General features: G+C 41.3%; 1 protein-coding gene across 2 annotated transcripts; it reads left to right on the forward strand.

Annotated features, from left to right (window-relative positions):
* The first annotated feature begins 209 nt into the window (after window positions 1-209).
* Window positions 210-18508, forward strand: LOC105920624. 2 transcript variants are annotated; one of them, XM_036142655.1, is made up of 7 exons: window positions 5846-5901; window positions 6008-6067; window positions 6171-6199; window positions 13248-13268; window positions 13364-13800; window positions 16386-16616; window positions 17992-18508. In XM_036142655.1, exons 5-7 carry the CDS (start codon window positions 13705-13707, stop codon window positions 18259-18261), a joined length of 597 nt encoding a protein of 198 aa, XP_035998548.1. In that variant the 5' UTR covers window positions 5846-5901; window positions 6008-6067; window positions 6171-6199; window positions 13248-13268; window positions 13364-13704; the 3' UTR covers window positions 18262-18508. The 2 variants fall into 2 exon arrangements, with proteins under 2 accessions (XP_035998549.1, XP_035998548.1); XM_036142656.1 differs by lacking the exons at window positions 5846-5901; window positions 6008-6067; window positions 6171-6199 and adding an exon at window positions 210-580.
* The last annotated feature ends 1920 nt before the right edge of the window (window positions 18509-20428 follow it).

Here is a 20428-nt window from a genome sequence, read left to right on the forward strand (position 1 = left end):
AAAGGACACAACCAGAAGGTTAGGATCTGATTAACCTGCACCGTCTGGTGCTGAGTTCAGCTTGGTGGATAAACGTCTGTATGTGAAAAACAACCAGAGAACCATTTCAGGGATGGAAATAGAGGATTGCGTTGTAATAACAGGTCAACCCAAAGAACTTTCCCTCCCCAAAATGGCGGCGGTGAAACGTCACTTCCGGGTTCTCGGAGCTCTCTACCTGAGCGTTCGGCGGGCTTTTTGAGATCAGCTGGGCTCAGAAACAGAAGTTCGCAGCATGAACAAAGGGGCGGACCTGTTTCTGTTGTGTCTGCATGTTATCTGAGCCATAAAAGGCCTTTTTTAGGCAGTAATATAAAGCTAAAATATAAGTATAAAGACCGTACACGGACCATAAAGCTCGGTACTCATCATTACTCCAGACTTTTTCCTGGAGAGGAAGCGTAACGTCTTCAACTACGAAAAACAAGTCCATTTGTTTTGTTTTTACTTTTTTTTGGAACAGCGTGAACAAAGTTCTGTCCGTCAGACGGGAATAAATCTGCGTTTTGGGCCAGAATCAGCGAATCCTCCGGAGGTTCTGGTGAGTAGCAGCGGTTGCTAGTTAAATTCCCGCAGGGCAGCTCATAGCTTTGGTTCTGATTACTTCAGGTAACCATTCGGTCCGGTTCTGCCTGAAGAGCTCAGATCCTGGTCTAGTTTCTATTTTCTCATCATGGCTGGTCAGGGGATTGTTTATTAGCCTTTTCCAGGGTGGAAAATAATAAATAAAACTATAATGAGTGGAAAAAGCCTTTTTTTTAATGAAAGGTTAAACTTTATGATGGCTCGACATGAACCCAAACAGGTTTAGGATTATTTATGCATCATTTGTATTTTGACTAATTTTCAACAAGTGAACTAAATAAATGAGAAAAGAAGGAAAGTGAAACTAACTATGAACCTCCATGTTTCCACTCTGCTGTAAACTGGCCTCTTAACTTTGGTTTAATCTCACTGCTTTTCTGCAAGGGATCAAACACAGATTATATGAATTAAATAGAATTAAAGTAGAAATGTGAATAATCAACAACAGCTGAGGGACAAATACTGAGTAAATTCCACGTTTTTATATTAAATGAATGCTACATGTTTGTAGCTCTTTATAAACTGTAAACTGGTGAGGATTCTCTCAGTTTATAAACTATAAATGTGAACATTAATCTGCACAGCCAAACTTTTCATATAGATTAATTTCAGAAAAGTTCTCAGTGCTGCAGCAGGTCCACCACTCAACCTGGACACGTCTTAGTAAACCAGCAGACGGGTTAAAACACAGCAGGCCTGACCCGATTATTTGCAGTACACAGCACATCTGTGTACAGTCACCTGGTTACAGTGAAGCATTCTGGGAGGTGTAGTTCATCAGGTGGCCTCTCCACAGAAGAGTTTATCAAAGAAACAAAGAAGCACTTTTCAGAAACAGTAAGTTCTCAGGGTTAAGGAGAATATTCTAGAAAAGTCAGCAATGACATGATGCCACTAAATGAGTTTAATTCACATTTGGGCGTGCAGGAATAAATGTATTACTTGGCTGTGGCTCCTTTTGCTTTAAAACCAGTCTGGGGTGTTTTGTCCTGTTTGAACGCTCAGCTCTGTCCAAGTTTTACTCTTCAGCCGTTGACAAATTTATAGCTAGTCCTTCACGACTGTAATTTCCCTCTGGGATTATTAAAGTATCTCTGATTCTGATTATTCCATCGGGCAGAAATATGACGGTACCTCCACCGTGCCTTAAACAGCTCAAACAGCTCAGTTAGCTCCTCTAGTTCAGTCAATCAGATACTCTATCCAGCCATTTTTACGTTATTTTATAATCTGAAAAGGTTTCATTTATGCTCATAATTGTGTGTGTTCTTTATAATAATTCTGTGTTTTCTGATAAACCTTCTGCGGGAAATAACCTGAATAAATGATGTAATTCAGATGGTTTTGGTGGCGTTATAACGGCGTTAATCTGTCTTTGTCTCAGAGATGTTTGTGAAACCAGACACAAAATGGTTAAAGGCCCTGACAAAAATCCTGGAAGAACTCCGTGAACAACAGTTCAAAAAGATGCTGTTGTACCTGGTTGAAATCCCTGAAGGTCTGAAGTACACCAGTTCCAGAGAAACTATGGCTCAGACCATCATCGAGCACTACGGAGAAGATGAGTCCATCTCTGAGATGAATAAAATCATGGATGAGATTCCGAGGAGAGATGCTGCAGTTCAGGACCTGCTGCGTCCGTTTGTGGAGCAACTAGAGAAGAAGAAGACAGGTGAGTTTCTCTGGTCCAGGGCCCGGCTGTGAGCTCCATGCTGCAGGAGACAGTAGAGATGAGTATCGTTAAGGATTTATCAATACTACTCTTAACGATACATACCTTTATCCATACTTATTTTTTAAACCATGCAAAGGGTATAAAAACAAATAACGATCACTGACTGGTTCATTTTTTAAACATTTGGAACAAAAGCAAACAAGTACAGAATAAATATATTTTAATAGAAATAGAGCAATAAAAACACTGGATTAATAATTGTATGCATAAAAAAAGCTAATCTTGTATAAAAAGTATGCTGTAGGAGAAATATGTACACTGACAAGACAGATAATTATTTAAAAACACTAAATATGCTCAAAACAAACAACAAAAAAGAACTCTATAAGTTAATAATATTTTATGTAAATCCAAAATACATTTATACATATTTTGACATAAGTTTTAACCAGCTGTAGCGTCCACAGAGCATGAGCTGAAGCAAAACGCCTCGCCAGCCAATATGAATGTATAGCATGCAGATACTAGTGTTAATAACTAAGTAGGTTAGTTATTAACACTAGTATCTGCAAATATAAATTTGTGTTTTTACTATAGAAAACATACACAGAAGGTGAGACCTTCACTACACACAGTTCAAAAAGGCGACGATCTGCCAAAAACACAGGTGGACGGTGTACTGGCAGGTAACTCCCTTCACCTGTGGTGTTCCTGTTCATTAGTTTAATCAGGAAAGCCAAATGCTGCTGGAATGAAACTATGTCTGCTCCCTTTTCACAATGGTCTTATCCTGAAGATTGAGGTTTATAAAGACGGCAAAACACTGAACGGACTTAAAGAGCTTGACATTAGTAGGAATGCTGTTGCTCGTGACATCTGTGCCTTGATGGGTATTTTATGTCAAAGTATTTAAATGCTGAAAACAAATAGTGTTCTGGTAACAGTGGTAATGATCAAAACCAGAACAACTCTGTATATTCCAGTTTCTTCGCATTAAAAATGGTTCTCAGGAACCCATCAGGTGTTGAACTGATGAAGAGGCGGAGCAACAAGGTGGTGGTGATGGCCTCCAGCGTCCATTAGGTAAAACCCTGAAGGCTGGGGTTATATATACTATATACTAATTTTAGATAGCTTTCTAAGCTATCTAGTAATAGTATTATCATCTTTATTGTCATTGAAACATACATTACAATGAAATGTGTTCTCTGCTTTTAACCCATCCCCTTGGGGAGCAGTGGGCTGCCACTGTGCGGCGCCTGGGGAACAATCAGGGTTTAAGGGTCTTGCTCAGGGACCCAGAGTGCAGGCAGTGGGGATCAAACCGGGTACTAGCATCCTTCTCTGACTGCAAGCACACTGCTCTAACCACTAGGCCAACACTCCCCATATCTAAAATTTTAGCTTCATCTAAACCTTCTACCTGTATGTTAGACCCAATCCCAACCAAGTTGTTTAAGGAGGTATTCCCTTTGATCAGTGGTCCTATTTTAGACATGATTAATCTATCCTTAGTAAATGGATATGTACCACAGGCTTTTAAAGTAGCTGTTATTAAACCTTTACTTAAGAAACCATCTCTTGATCAAGATGAGTTAGTAAATTACAGACCTATATCTAATCTTCTTTTCTTATCTAAAATTCTTGAGAAAGTAGTTGCTAATCAACTATGTGAACATTTACAAAGTAATGACCTACTTGAGGAGTTTCAGTCAGGCTTCAGAGCTCATCATAGCACTGAAACAGCTCTGGTGAAGGTCACTAATGATATTCTCATGGCCTCAGATAATGGACTTGTGTCTATACTTGTCCTGTTAGATCTCAGTGCTGCGTTTGATACAGTTGATCACAATATTCTCCTACAAAGACTTGAGCATACTGTAGGGATTAAGGGAAAAGCATTAGGCTGGTTTAAATCTTATCTGTCGGACAGATTCCAGTTTGTTCATGTTAATAATAAATCTTCCTCAAACTCTAGGGTCACCTGTGGAGTACCACAGGGTTCAGTCCTTGGACCAATTCTATTTACTATATATATGCTTCTGATAGGCAAAATTATCAGACAACATGGGATTAATTTCCACTGTTATGCTGATGACACTCAGCTATATTTATCCATAAATCCTGATGAATCCAATCAGTTACTTCGACTGCAGTCATGTCTTGATGACATCAAAAGCTGGATGACTTTAAATTTCCTGCATTTAAATTCTGACAAGACAGAAGTTATAATCTTTGGACCAGAGTCCTCAAAAAATAAACTTCTTAATCAATCACTTAATATGGATGGCATTAACTTGGCCTCTGGTAATAAAGTTAAAAATCTTGGTGTTATTTTTGACCAAGACATGTCATTTAAATCCCATATTAAACAGGTTTCCAGAGTTTCCTTTTTTCACCTCAGGAATATCGCCAAAATTAGAAACATTCTGTCCAGGAGTGATGCTGAAAAACTGGTCCATGCATTTGTTACTTCAAGGCTGGACTATTGTAATTATTTACTATCAGGAAGTCCACAAAATGCAGTTCAAAGTCTTCAGCTGATTCAAAATGCTGCAGCAAGAGTTCTGATGAAAATCAACAAGAGGGATCATATGTCTCCAATTTTAGCTTCCCTTCATTGGCTTCCTGTTAAATCAAGAATAGAATTTAAAATTCTCCTTCTAACGTATAAAGCTGGTGAAGATTCTCAGTCATCCAGGTCATGGTCATTCCAAAAAAAGTAAAAAACAAAGCAACTGGACTTGTTTTCCGTAGTTGAAGACGTTTTGCTTCCTCTCCCGGAAGTCTGGAGTAATGTGGAGTAACCAGCTTTATACTACTGCCCAACAAAGGCCTTTGGTCCATCACCTGTCAGATGTTCTCGATCAACTTCAAATCCTCTTAGCATCTATCTCCCATCTTGTGCCCACTAAAAGATCTGCTGTTGACAGAACCAGACAACTGAGCAGAACCTCAGAGGTCCAGAAGAGACCAGTGGTCTGGTCACTTAACCTCCGTAATCAATCTATACCAGCAGCTTTAAAACCAGTGTTCCCTCTAACCTAAAGTTTCAGGATCTTCCATATTCGGACCTGAACAACCGCTAACGAGTTCAGAACCGATAATAATCTGATAATGAAGGGAAATATCCAGATTTAATGACTGCATGAGTTCATCATCTTCATGAAGAACTGCGGAGCTTCAGTGGATTGTTGATCAGTTTGTTTTGATTTACAGGAAAGAAGAGGAAACACGGAACCAACTCTGAAGACCAGCAGGGTTCTCCAGCTGGTGGGTTAAAACCCCAGAACCGTCTCTTTAAATGGGATTAAAATAACTCACAATCAGAACTATTAGTTTCTCTATGTTTAGTTTAATAAGTCCTGCTGATGTTGGAGCTCCTCCTGCTGGTTAGAAAGTGAACTTCTATCCTTGGGATTCTGAGGCGGGTTTAGGTGGAGGCTGCTGCCATCAAGCTCTCTGCACACAAACAAACCTGTAAGATAAAGTTCATGAACGAACATGTAGCAAAACTCATCGTCTGAATTTTTACCCGACAGCAAAGAAGAAGAAAGAAAATGAAACATCTCCAGAGAAGACGAAACAGAGTTCTTCAGCTGGTAGGTGAGGACAGGTTTCTGTCCATCTGCTCCGTCCTCTAAACGTCTCACCTGACATCAGAACCTGCTGACCTGCTGCTGACCTGCTGCTCTTCATGGTTGACAGGGTTCGAGAAGAACAACGTCGTCAGCTCCTCTGACTCTTCAGATGAAGAAAATCAGGCAGGTGAGTTTCATGACGCTACCTCAGCAGATCCTCACAGAGTAAATATTAATGTCAGGTCAAACAAAGTAGAAAACTAAACTTCAGTTTTCTTCTTCTCCTGCAGACGATCCAGGAAGTCCTCAGTCTGACAAGGTAGCTTCTCAGAGACCAACAGTCCAACTCGCTGCTGTAGTTCAGTGTTTCATACATTTTCATACGTGTTTGTTGATGAACTCCTCTGAGCTGCAGCACTTTGCTAAAGTATTCACGCCCTTTTAACTTTTTCACATTTACTGATGTTCAGAACAACCAGCTGCTGCCCTCAGTCCAGCTGAGTGGATCTTAGTATAGATCCAGATGTGCTGGTTCTGTTCTCATGTACAAAGTGGACCTACACACAAAACTCGCAGTGTGATTTTAATGCCCAAATTGGCAAATACAAAAATCAACGATGTGTTTCGACCTGCTGTGAAAATGTGCAGGAGCCACGCAAACTTTAATCTACAATAAACAACCACCAAGTACTAAATCTGACCCAAACCCAATGAAATATAACTCAGTTCTGCTTTATTTAAGCCAATCATGAAGTTATTGAGCTGGTATGGTTTATATCCCTGCAAAGAAACAGACTCACATTTAGCCTCAAACAACAAGGTAACAAACCTCAACATGATGGAAACTACCTGAATCAGATCTAGGGCTGAACAATTAATCGCATTTGCAATTTTTTAGCTACGTAACAATTAATGGATAAAATGCGTCCTTTAGGTGTCGTAATATGTTTAAAGTGTGGGAGTCCCGATACAACTTTTTCACCTCCGATACCGATATTGCAGCTTTGAGTATTAGCCGATACCGATACTGACCTAATATATCAGAGGGAATATATTTTTATTACTTATTTTGTAGTGTGGAACATTAGTAAAAGGTTTAATCAAGTGAATTTACTCAGAGAATAATGATCAATATGAGAACAACAAACTACAAACTTAAACATAACACTATTCTACAATTGAATAAAATCAAAATAGATATAAATTATAAAACCCTGAAAGAAGGCTTACTAGATCCAATAAAAACAAATAATTTTAAAGTGCAAGTAACATTTCAAGGCCACTTAAGTTTTTTATTTAACTCATGGTGCTGCTATATGGTGGAAACATCTGAAGGTTCAATTCAATTTAATTCAATTTTATTTATATAGTGCCAATTCATGAAACATGTCACCTCGAGGCACTTTACAAAGTCAAATTCAATCAGATTATACAGATTGGTCAAACATTTCCTATATAAGGGAACCAGTTGATTGCTTCAAAGTCCCGACAAGCAGCATTCACTCCTGAAGAAGCGTAGAGCTACAGGGAGAGTCGTCTGCATTGTCCATGGCTTTGCTGCAATCCCTCATACTGAGCAAGCATGAAGCGACAGTGGGAAGAAAAACTCCCCATTAACGGGAAGGAAAACCTCCGGCAGAACCGGGCTCAGTATGAACGGTCATCTGCCTCGACCGACTGGGGGTTACAAAAGACAGAGCAGAGACACAACAAGAGAGACAAAAAAGCACAGAAGCACACATTGATCTAGTAATCTGTTCTACATTAGATGGTAGTAGCGGGTGAGCCGTCTTCTCTGGATGATGTCACAGTTAACAGAACGTCAGACCAGGTGTACCTACTATGAAGAAAAAGAGAGAGAGCAAAAAGTTAAAAGCTGAAATAACAACAATCAATGCAGATTGGAGAGCAGTAGGAGAACTCAGCAGAGTGAGAGAAATAGACCCTGATGTCCTCCAGCAGCCTAAGCCTATAGCAGCATAACTATAGAGGTAGCTCAGGGTAACATGAGCCACTCTGACTAGAAGCTTTGTCACAAAGGAAAGTTTTAAGATTAGTCTTAAAAGTAGACGGGGTGTCTGCCTCACGGACCAAAACTGGGAGTTGGTTCCACAGGAGAGGAGCCTGATAGCTAAAGGATCTGCCTCCCATTGTACTTTTAGAGACTCTAGGAACCACCAGCAGACCTGCAGTCTGAGAGCGAAGTGCTCTGAAGGCTTTGAACTGCATTTTGTGGACTTCCTGATAGTAAAGAATTACAATAGTTCAGCCTTGAAGTAACAAATGCATGGACTAGTTTTTCAGCATCACCCCTGGACAGAATGTTTCTAATTTTGGCGATATTCCGGAGGTGAAAAAAGGAAACTCTGGAAACCTGTTTAATATGGGATTTAAATGACATGTCTTGGTCAAAAATAACACCAAGATTTTTAACTTTATTACCAGAGGCCAAGTTAATGCCATCCAGATTAAGTGATTGATTAAGAAGTTTATTTTTTGAGGACTCTGGCCCAAAGATTACAACTTCTGTCTTATCAGAATTTAAGTGCAGGAAATTTAAAGTCATCCAGCTTTTGATGTCATCAAGACATGACTGCAGTCGAAGTAATTGATTGGATTCATCAGGATTTATGGATAAATATAGCTGAGTGTCATCAGCATAACAGTGGAAATTAATCCCATGCTGTCTGATAATTTTGCCAATTGGAAGCATATACATAGTAAATAGAATTGGTCCAAGGACTGAACCCTGTGGTACTCCACAGGTGACCCTAGAGTTTGAGGAAGATTTATTATTAACATGAACAAACTGGAATCTGTCCGACAGATAAGATTTAAGCCAGCCTAATGCTTTCCCCTTAATCCCTACAGTATGCTCAAGTCTTTGTAGGAGAATATTGTGATCAACTGTATCAAATGCAGCACTGAGATCTAACAGGACAAGTATAGACACAAGTCCATTATCTGAGGCCATGAGAATATCATTAGTGACCTTCACCAGAGCTGTTTCAGTGCTATGATGAGCTCTGAAGCCTGACTGAAACTCCTCAAGTAGGTCATTACTTTGTAAATGTTCACAGAGTTGATTAGAAACTACTTTCTCAAGAATTTTAGATAAGAAAAGAAGATTAGATACAGGTCTGCAATTTACTAAAAAAAATTTACTTTAAAAGCCTGTGGTACATATCCATTTACTAAGGATAGATTAATCATGTCTAAAATAGGACCACTGATCAATGGGAATACCTCTTTAAACAACTTGGTTGGGATTGGGTCTAACATACAGGTAGAAGGTTTAGATGAAGCTAATATTTTAGATAGCTCAGAAAGCTCTACTGCTTCTAAACAGTTCAGACACTGCTCAGGTTCTAAAGGTTCCTCCAACGCTGCCTCACTTACTGAGGACGAGGTAATCATGTTTGGGAGGATGCCAATTATTTTATTTTTAATGGAATCAATTTTATTTATGAAGAATCCCATAAAATCATTACTGCTAAGAGCTAAGGGAATGGATGGATCAACAGAGCTGTGGCTCTGGGTAAGTTTGGCAACTGTACTGAAGAGAAATCTAGGATTATTCTTATTCTCCTCAATTAATGATGAAAGATATTCTGCTCTAACTCTGCGAAGGGCCTTTTTATACAACAATAGACTGTCCCTCCAGATTAGATAGGATTCCTCTTGGTGTGTAGAGCGCCATTTTCTCTCCAATTTCCTAACATTGTGCTTCAAGGAACGCAGCTCTGAATTAAACCAGGGAGCCAGCTTCCTGTGAATAATCACCTTCTTTTTCAAGGGAGCTACATTGTCTAATGCAGAACGCAATGAGGAAGTCACACTGTTAACAAAGACATCTATTTGTGAATGGGAAGAAGCAACATTGCTGCTATCTACAGGGCATTTCTGCAATACTGAGGATATTAAAAGGGGGACAGACTCTTTAAAGTTTGATGCAGCATTATCCGATAAAGATCTACTATAATGGAACCCTCTTTTCGGGGTGGAGAACTCAGTTAGATTAAACTCAAATGTTATTAAGAAATGGTCAGATAAGACAGGGTTGTGAGGAAATACTGTTAATTCTTCACAATCAATGCCATATGTCAGCACAAGGTCTAAAGTATGAAGCCAAGAGTGTGTCGTTTTATGCACATTTTGAGCAAAACCAATTGAATCTAGGATAGTTTTAAAGGCTACACTAAGGTTATCACATTCTGTGTCAACATGAATGTTAAAATCCCCCACTATAATAACCTTGTTATTCTGTGCTTTTTTGTCTCTCTTGTTGTGTCTCTGCTCTGTCTTCTGTAACCCCAGTCGGTCGAGGCAGATGACCGTTCATACTGAGCCCGGTTCTGCCGGAGGTTTTCCTTCCCGTTAATGGGGAGTTTTTCTTCCCACTGTCGCTTCATGCTTGCTCAGTATGAGGGATTGCAGCAAAGCCATGTACAATGCAGACGACTCTCCCTGTGGCTCTACGGTTCCCCAGGAGTGAATGCTGCTTGTCGGGACTTTGATGCAATCAACTGGTTTCCTTATATAGGACATTTTGACCAATCTGTATAATCTGACCCAATCTGTATAATATGATTGAACTTGATTTTGTAAAGTGCCTTGAGATGACATGTTTCATGATTTGGTGCTATATAAATAAAATTGAATTGAATTAAATTGAATTGAATTGTTAGTGTTTATCACCAAATCAGATAAGAAGTCTGACAACTGATCCAAAAACTGAGTGTAAGGGCCTGGTGGACGATACAAAACACCAAACAGAAGAGGTTTTATTACTTTGCAGTTTGGATGAGGAAAACTGATGGTTAAATGTTCAAAAGAACTGTAGTTATTAATTGGCCTGGGACTAATTAATAAATCAGACTGAAAGATGGTTGCCACTCCTCCTCCTCTTTCCACAGATCTGGGAATGTGGAAATTTGAATAACTGGAGGGAGTTGACTCATTTATACTAACGTAGTCCTCTTGTAGCCAGGTTTCTGTGAGACAAAACAAGTCAATCCGATTATCGGAAATCAATTCATTAACTAACAAAGTCTTTGGAAGGAGAGACCTTATATTTAATAGACCACATTTAATTGTTTTATTTGTGGTCCAAGGTGAGCTGTATTAATTTTCATTAGATTTTAATGATTTGTTCCTTTTAGATCAGTTTTTGATCTGTTAAGTTTTGGCCGTGGGAAAGACACCGTCTCAATAGGAAAATGGGTGGGTAACAGTACAGAAGCTGCAGAGAGGGGTGTTAAACTACGGCTCTGCTTCCTGGTCTGGACCCTGGGTTGTCAGCATTTAGGAGAACTAATAAATCCGGCCAGATTCCTAGAAAGAAGAGCAGCACCCTCCAAAGTGGGATGAATGCCGTCTCTCCGGATCAGACCAGGTTTTCCCCAGAAAGTTCTCCAGTTATCAATGTAGCCCACGTCGTTTTCTGGACACCACCTAGACAACCAGCGGTTGAATGACGACATGCGGCTAAACATGTCATCACTGGTCAAATCAGGCAGGGGACCAGAGAAAATTATAGAGTCTGACATTGTTTTAGCAAACTCACACACCGAAGCAACACCAACTTTAGTGACCTCCGATCGGCGTGACCGGGTGTCATTACCACTAGCGTGAATAACAATCTTACTCTATTTACGCTTATCCTTAGCCAGCAGTTTTAGGTAAGATTCTATGTCGCCCGTTCTGGCCCCTGGCAGGCATTTAACTATGGTCCCTGGTGTCTCTAGTGCCACGTTTCTGACTATGGAGCTGCCAATAATCAGGGTCGGCTTCTCAGTGGATGTGTCGCTGAGTGGGGAAAACTTGTTAGAAACACAGACGGGTTGGTGGTGATCTGGGGGCTGAAATCTAGAGCTATGCTTCCTACGAACTGTCACCCAGCCGGCCTGCTTACCCGGCTGCTCGGGTGCTTCTGGAGGACCACTACATAAAGTTACTCTGTGTGGCTTCACGCTAGCTATCAGCTGGTTTTTCAACAGCACGGAGCTCCAATTCTGACACCCTCGCCTCCAAAGCTACAAAAATACTACATTTATTACATGTACCATTATCACTAAAGGAGGCAGAGGAATAACTAAACATCTGACACAGAGAGCAGGAGATAAGGGGAGACTTGGGCAGAGACGGAGAAGCTGAGGAGAAAGTAAGGGGGGAAGCCATTATGGCGCTAAAGTTAGGCTAGTCTAAAGCTAGGCTAGCGCCCTCTTACCACGCCAAAAAAGCAAACTGTGTGAAACATGAGGAGTACCCAAGCATGATGTACAGAAACAGAAAATGTTTTAAAAGTGCTTATGTGTTAGAAAGCGAATGTGTTAAAGCAGAGAGATTAAAGATAAAAGCGAGAGAGTCTGGAGCAACAGACCGCAATTCACACCGTGACAACAGGAAGTGACACAATACGCCTTACCGCAAACAGGAAGTGACGACAAAGGGGAGGTTGTTTCCCCTTTGTCGTCCCAGTGAGCATTCTTTCCAAGTGTGTCGTATCCCTCTGCCGCTCTGGTCGGTAAACAACTGTCCCCGCAAATTTTACATTATAAAAGAGATAAACCTACCAAAAAGTCTCGCTCTCATATCATCTTGTAGACATTCTTCTTCGAAATGTTGGCTACAGACGACGTGTTTTCATCTTCACCTTTCTGATGAATCGGAAAGGTGATAAAACTAATGTTTTTTCCACTTTTACCCGTTGAATTGGGACATCCAACTGCCATGCATGTGGGCATTGTTGCTTCAACAATAGCTCTCGCAAGTTTCAATGGTGAAGTCCTCTGGAAATCTGAAATAATTGTTGTTGATTGCAGCTGTGTAGAACAGCTCCTATTGAATTAGCTTGTAGAGTGCAGTGCCTTACTGCACAGAGACGTCACAGGATGTGATGTCAGGCGGACATTATTGCCCAAATATGGGCAGTAATGGCTGCCCCCATACACAGTGATTGAGACGACAATTTATGCTTGTATTTTCTTATTGATTAACGCTAAATTCATTAAATCACCACGGACGTATTCGTTTTAGGTATAGCTAATGATCCCCTGATTTATTTCCTTGTTGACCAGACTTCCCCTTGAAACATCTTTACTGTCCCACTGTGGGGAAGTTCAGGTGTGAAAGTGTAAACTTTCTCTTGGCTGCTTCATTGCTACATTTCTGAATAACTCCCCACTCTACATTTAATGAACAAAGATTAGGCCTACATAGAGAAACTAAGTACACACCTGGATCCAGCAGTTTTGTTAATTCTTTCCAATTAGTCTGCTCCCAAAGTTTAGATCAAAACTGAACTAAAGGACAGAAGAGAGTCCAGTAGAAAGTACCTAACTAATAATCACCTGTTTGTTTTCCAGAAGCCAGAGATCCCACCATGGGTGAGTTGGACACTTTTAGAAATATTCACCTTTTTTCATGTGGTAAAACAATAGTATTTTCAATTTCTGTCTCTTTGCTCTGAACATGTGTGCAGAGGACCCTCATTGGGTACCTGAATGAACGAGACAAGGGGAAAGTACTATCTGTTGTTGGAAAGGTTGTTGGGAAGTCTGGTCTACGTACGTATCAAACCATGGAAAAGAAGAAGAAGTTCTTCTTCTACCTGGGAGTCGCTGATGAGTCCGGCTGCGTCAAAGTGATGGTGTACGGAAAAGAGCGCTTCAAGACGTTTGAAGAGGGGCGCACCTACTCTTTCAGAAATGTCTTTGAGGAGGAGGTCAACAATGAAAAGGTCCTGAAGGTTACAACAACCAGCACACCATCGCAAAGGTTCCTAAGGCCAACGTTCCCGAGAATGTGGAGCAGCAGGCACAGATGCTGATTTACAGCCAGAGTCCACTTTACTCCATTGAAAAGATCCAATCCTTGGATGAGAAGACATCAGTGAGCATTGAAGGAACCGTGGCTGAGGTGAGATGTTTATATATATATAGAGAGAGAACACGGGGGGAGGAGATAGAAGAGAGATAGAGAAGAGATAGAGAAGATAATAAGAGAGAAGAGAGATAGAGAGAGAAAGAGATGATAGGATGAGAGATATATAGAGAGAGACAAATAGAGATATAGAGAATGAGAAAGAAGAGATAGCACATATAGAGAATACAAGAGGAAGATAGGAGAGAGAGAGCAATAGGATCCCAGAGATCACACCATATGAGAGAGATAGAGAGGACCCCTAGATACACTCTCAGAGATATATATATAGATCACATCTCTATAAAGCCCTAGAGAGAATAGATATCGTATAGATATATATCAGAGAGAGGGAGATATATAGATCTACACATATATAGAACTATATAGAGTCACCATAGATAACATATATAGTACGAAACATCAGGATATTATATAGATATACAGGATATATAACCATATATATATCATCACAGAATAGAATATATATATATACACCCCAATATATATATCTATCTATATATATAATAGATAGTTACTACAAATATTATTATATATACATATCTCTCTATAGATTTAGCTATACTAATATATGTTATATATATATATATATATATATATTATATTACACAAACATATGTAGTATCTATTATATCTATGTTGTATATACTTATATATATATATATATATATATACATATACCTATACGCCTAGATACATACGTACCTACGCGTATATATGTGCATATACATACGTGCATACATTGTACATATATACATACATGTGTATTGACTTATGTTCAGGTGTTGATAGCAGCAGAAGTCACTTCTTTCAGGATTATTTCACGGGTTGTAGTACAGTGTATTAGATAGGCTATTGCACATAATAGATTATTGCACATTGGTCATTGCACATTAGTAGTTACAGTTGTTACAGTTATTTTGCAGCATTGTATAGTCTGATAGCAGCAGGAATGAATGACCTGCGGTAGCGCTCCTTTTTACAGACAGGATGTCTAAGTCTGTCACTAAAGGAGCTGCTCAGCTCCTCTACAGTCTGGTGCAGGGGGTGGAAGGTGTTGTCCATGATGGATGTGAACTTGGACAACACCCTCCTCTCAGCTACTTCCTCCACAGAGTCCAGAGAGCAGCCCAGGACAGAAGTGGCCTTCCTCACCAGCTTATTCAGTCTCTTTCTGTCCCGCTCTGCGCTGCCAGGAGCCCAGCAGACGACAGCATAGAGGAGGGCTGAAGCCACCACAGAGTCATAAAAAGTTTTTAGCAGAGGCCGGCTCACTCCAAAGGACCTCAGCCTCCTCAGGAGGTGTAGGCGGCTCTGGCCCTTCTTATACAGGGCGTCGGTGTTATGAGTCCAGTTCAGCTTATTGTTGACGTGAACACCCAGGTATTTGATACTCTCCACAGTTTCTATGTCCTCCCCCTGGATGTTCACAGGTGAGTGAGGTGGGGGTCTTCTTCTGAAGTCAATCACCATCTCCTTGGTCTTACTGGTGTTTAAGCACAGATGGTTCTTCTCACACCAGTCCACAAAGTCCATGATGACCGACCGGTACTCCAGCTCGTTCCCTTCAGACACACAGCCCACAATGGCCGAGTCGTCAGAGAACTTCTGAAGGTGGCAGCTAACTGTGTTGTAGGTGAAGTCCGAGGTGTAGAGGGTGAAAAGAAACGGAGACAGAACGGTGCCCTTGGGGGCCCCGGTGCTGCAGAGTGCCACCTCTGACTGACAGCCGTGCAGCCGCACGTACTGAGGGCGGTCAGTGAGGTAGTCCATGGTCAGTGAGGTAGTCTATGGTCAGTGAGGTAGTCTATGGTCAGTGAGGTAGTCCATGGTCAGTGAGGTAGTCTATGGTCAGTGAGGTAGTTGATGGTCAGTGAGGTAATCGATGGTCAGTGAGGTAGTCCATGGTCCAGTCAGCCAGATGTTTGTCCACCCCAGCGTCCTCCAGCTTCCCCCTCAGCAGCACCGGTCTGATGGTGTTGAAAGCGCTGGAGAAGTCAAAGAACATGACTCTCACAGCGCTCCCGGTGGTCTCCAGGTGGGTTAGCGCCCGCTGCAGCAGGTAGATGATGGCATCCTCTACTCCGATCTTGGGCTGGTAGGCAAACTGCAGCGGGTCCAGGGTGGGGCTCACCACAGTGCGCAGGTGCGCTAGGATGAGGCGCTCCATGGTCTTCATCAGAGGATGAGGCGCTCCATGGTCTTCATCAGAGGATGAGGCGCTCCATGGTCTTCATCAGAGGATGAGGCGCCCCATGGTCTTCATCAGGTGGGAGGTCAGGGAGACTGGTCTGAAGTCGGCCGGTTCCCTGGCGTGCGGCGTTTTGGGAACCGGTACCACACAGGAGGTCTTCCACAGGGTGGGCACCACCCCCAGGCTGAGGCTCAGGTTGTAGATGTAGCTGAGGACCTCACAGAGCTCATCTGCACAGGTCCTCAGCAGCCTGGGGGGGATGCCGTCCGGTCCTGAGGCTTTCCTCTGTTTCAGCCTCATCAGCTGACCTCTATGTCTATTTATGGCTCTCTACGGCGTTGCTTTAATCATTTATGGCGTTCCTCAGATAAAACCAGAAGAAGAAGTCAAACTGAAGAGGAAAAGGACCAAAGAAAAGTTGCAAAAGTTCCAACTTAGAGATGAAACCAGGTCCATCTGGATCACGCTGTGGCGCAAAGACACCGAGCAGCTGAGAGGAACGTCCGTCGGAGACTTTGTCCGGGTGATCAACCTGAAGACCAACTGGTACCACAAGACCTTGTCTCTGAACTCCACTGACTACACCAGAATTTACAAGGTACCAGTTCTGATCGCTTTGTTCTGCCCTCATTCAGCCAGACAGTGTTGGACTGTGATCATGTTTGAACAGTACTGTCCAGTACTGTCCTGTTAGTAAGGATCTGAGCCAGCTGAGCTTTAAAGGACCTCATGATCTGCTCTGTTAGAAGCAGAAAGGAAACCAGCATCTGCTGCCATCGAGCTCATTTTACCTCACCAGGGGTCTCATTTAGAAAACCTACTAAAGGTCAAACTAAATTCTGATTTATAAAACCATACACTCACCAGCTGCAGTTTCCCTTTCTAGATCCCAGCTGCACCTGGATGTTTGGTACCAGGTTCCTACTGTAGCAGGAAAAAACTCTCATTGCTTTCTATAATTACCAAGACAGACATTGGGAGTCAGAATTTCTTATTACTAGTGTGAAGGAGAACAACGGTGGGACACGGTGCCCAGAAAAAGGTCTGGTCTGATCTAACCTCCTCCATTCTGTTCTAACTAGACTAAACTATTCAGTCCCCTATATACCGGTGTTTTCTTATGTCTGCTGGTCCCTGCAACAGAAAAACATTAACAGCAGACAATCAACACTAAAGTCATGTTTTTTTCCATAGATTATACATAAAACAGGTTTCATATGTGAGCTAAAAGGAAAAGGGAAAAAATTACATTAAATAAACTGAACTACACTAAACATTGAAATGCAGACCTTTTCCAACAATCAGAATTATATTGTCACCCAATGTGAAGCAACACCCTGTCAGTACGTATAAACATCCACCAGACACGCAGGCAGGACACTTGGTTTGGCGCATGTTGGGAGGAGTTAATCTGTTCTTTTCCTCAAATGAGGGGAAATATTTACTGCGCTAAGGGTTCTGGTAACTTGCACTAGATCCCAACTTTCTCACTAATCCTCCTCCAGGAGCTCTCCTTTACTGTCTCTGTAGTGAGAGCTGAGCTGGTCATAGATAGGAGGGGCAACCATGAGGTTGTTCTCCTTCGTCGACTTCCTGGCTTTTCACAATCCTTCTGTCCTGTTGGAAAATCCGCCATTATGTCTCATAGCAGAGTCTCTGATTGGTTGAAGTGTCCAGCTGCAAAAGTTCAGGTTTTCCAGCTTTAGCTGCTGCTACTTCCGACACACAGATGCTTGAGAGCTCAACGGCGCCGCAGAACGTCTCAATGCTCCAAGAGGCGCGTCCACCTGACAGTTTGGAAACCAGACGCAAACCCCTCTGCTGGGCAGAACGTCCTGAAGAGGGAATCACTCTGAATAATTAATCCTCACATTTACCACTAATTTAGATGTTTAGTTGAATATCCAACAGACACAGTTACTGACACACCTAATGTCACTTAGTTCTGATCCAACTGTCCTGTTTGTGTCCAGGTCCAAAGTGCTGCTGTCCAGAATGTGACCGTTAAAATTGAAGGGGTCATAAAAGCTGGAGGGATGGAGTCTGAGCTGGAGGTGGAGATCAACCACCAGCTGAACACCTTCATCATGTCCTCTCGGCTCCTGGCTGATGCTCTTGGTATCAAGCTGCAGGGCGACTTTGAGGACAAACTCCTGGAGATGTTGCCATTTACAGGCAAAGCAGAAATACAAGGAAACAGGATCTTAAAGCTGCAAAAGAAAAGCAAACCTATGAGAATCTGAGCTTTCCAACCTGAATGTTTTAATCATAAACAGATTTATCCTTTAAAGCTGAAAGCTTTTCACAATCCTGCAGCATAATTGATTGTAATCAGATTTTTGCTACTTTCTGACTCAAATCTGACCAGAATGAAGGAATTCTGCTTTGGATCTGTCCTGTTTTTTTTCTACGAACGTCCAACATTTTCACTCCTGAGAGAATCTGATGTTCTGAATTCATCATGTTGGAATAAAACAACATTTAATCTCTTCTGCTGTTGCTTCAGTTCATGAAAGCTTCTGTTCATCTCTCTGGAGGTCCATCAGGTTCGGTCCAGCTGACTGGGGACGGCCCAACAGACCCCTCTGTTCTGCAGGGACCGCTGGTTCTCCATCTACAGCGTGACTTTCATGTTGCTGGTTCTGCCTGACTTCATTAAAACAACTTTATGAAGTGCTTTCAAACAAAGAGCAGAACAGTAGAGGATAAAATACTAAAACATGGAATAAAACAATGCAATTTAAAAACTAAATAGAAAAGCAAAAGATACAACATAACTTTATTGTCAGACTTCCTATCTGGTTTGGTGTTAAATAATGACAAGGTAGTGGGGGATTTTAACATTCATGTTGACACAGAATGTGATAACCTTAGTGTAGCCTTTAAAACTATCCTAGATTCAATTGGTTTTGCTCAAAATGTGCATAAACCAACGCACTCTTGGCTTCATACTTTAGACCTTGTGCTGACATATGGCATTGATTGTGAAGAATTAACAGTATTCTCTCACAACCCTGTCCTGTCTGATCATTTTTTAATAACCTTTGAGTTTAATCTGAGTACTCCACCCCCAAAAGAGGGTTCCATTATAGTAGATCTTTATCGGATAATGCTGCATCAAACTTTAAAGAGTCTGTCCCTCTTTTAATATCCTCAGTATTGCAGAAATACCCTGCAGATAGCAGCAATGTTGTTTCTTCCCATTCACAAATAGATGTCTTTGTTAACGGTGTGACTTCGTCATTGCGTTCTGCATTAGACAATGTAGCTCCCTTGAAAAAGAAGGTGATTATTCACAGGAAGCTGGCTCCTTGGTTTAATTCAGAGCTGCGTTCCTTGAAGCACAATGTTAGGAAATTGGAGAGAAAATGGCGCTCTACACACCAAGAGGAATCCTACCTAATCTGGAGGGACAGTCTATTGTTGTATAACAAGACCCTTCACAGAGTTAGAGCAGCATATTTTTCATCATTAATTGAGGAGAACAATAATAATCCTAGATTTCTCTTCAGTACAGTTGCCAAACTTACACAGAGTCACAGCTCTGTTGATCCATCCATCCATCAGTCCTTGGACCAATTCTCTTTACTATATATATGCTTCCGATTGGCAAAGTTATCAGACAGCATGGGATTAATTTCCACTGTTATGCTGATGACACTCAGCTATATTTATCCATAAATCCTGATGAATCCGATCAGTTACTTCGACTGCAGTCATGTCTTGATGACATCAAATGCTGGATGACTTTAAATTTCCTGCATCTAAATTCTGACAAGACAGAAGTTGTAATCTTTGGGCCAGAGTCCTCAAAAAAATAAAGTTCTTAATCAATCACTTAATCTGGATGGCATTAACTTGGCCTCTGGTAATAAAGTAAAAAATCTTGGTGTTATTTTTGAACAAGACATGTCATTTAAATCCCATATTAAACAGGTTTCCAGGGTTTCCTTTTTTCACCTCAGGAATATCGCCAAAATTACAAACATTCTGACCAGGGGTGATGCTGAAAAACTAGTCCATGCATTTGTTACTTCAAGGCTGGACTATTGTAATTCTTTACTATCAGGAAGTCCACAAAATGCAGTTCAAAGTCTTCAGCTGATCCAAAATGCTGCAGCAAGAGTTCTGATGAAAATCAACAAGAGGGATCATATTTCTCCAATTTTAGCTTCCCTTCATTGGCTTCCTGTTAAATCAAGAATAGAATTTAAAATTCTCCTAACGTATAAAGCCCTTAATAATCAAACTCCATCATATATCAGAGCTCTGATTACCCCGTATGTTCCTAACAGAGCACTTCGCTCTCAGACTGCAGGTCTGCTGGTGGTTCCAAGAGTCTCTAAAAGTAGAATGGGAGGCAGATCCTTTAGCTATCAGGCTCCTCTCCTGTGGAACCAACTCCCAGTT

This window comes from Fundulus heteroclitus, chromosome 11 (assembly GCF_011125445.2).
Source record: "Fundulus heteroclitus isolate FHET01 chromosome 11, MU-UCD_Fhet_4.1, whole genome shotgun sequence".
NCBI classification, from domain to species: Eukaryota; Metazoa; Chordata; class Actinopteri; order Cyprinodontiformes; family Fundulidae; genus Fundulus; species Fundulus heteroclitus.

What these genes read in the sequence shown, in the direction of transcription:
- LOC105920624 (XM_036142656.1), top strand. Translation starts at nt 13,705, where the DNA reads ATGCTGATTTACAGCCAGAGTCCACTTTACTCCATTGAAAAGATCCAA. An exon ending in TTGAAGGAACCGTGGCTGAG is followed by an intron (nt 13,801 to 16,385) that starts GTGAGATGTTTA and finishes GGCGTTCCTCAG; the next exon opens with ATAAAACCAGAAGAAGAAGT. An exon ending in ACTACACCAGAATTTACAAG is followed by an intron (nt 16,617 to 17,991) that starts GTACCAGTTCTG and finishes GTTTGTGTCCAG; the next exon opens with GTCCAAAGTGCTGCTGTCCA.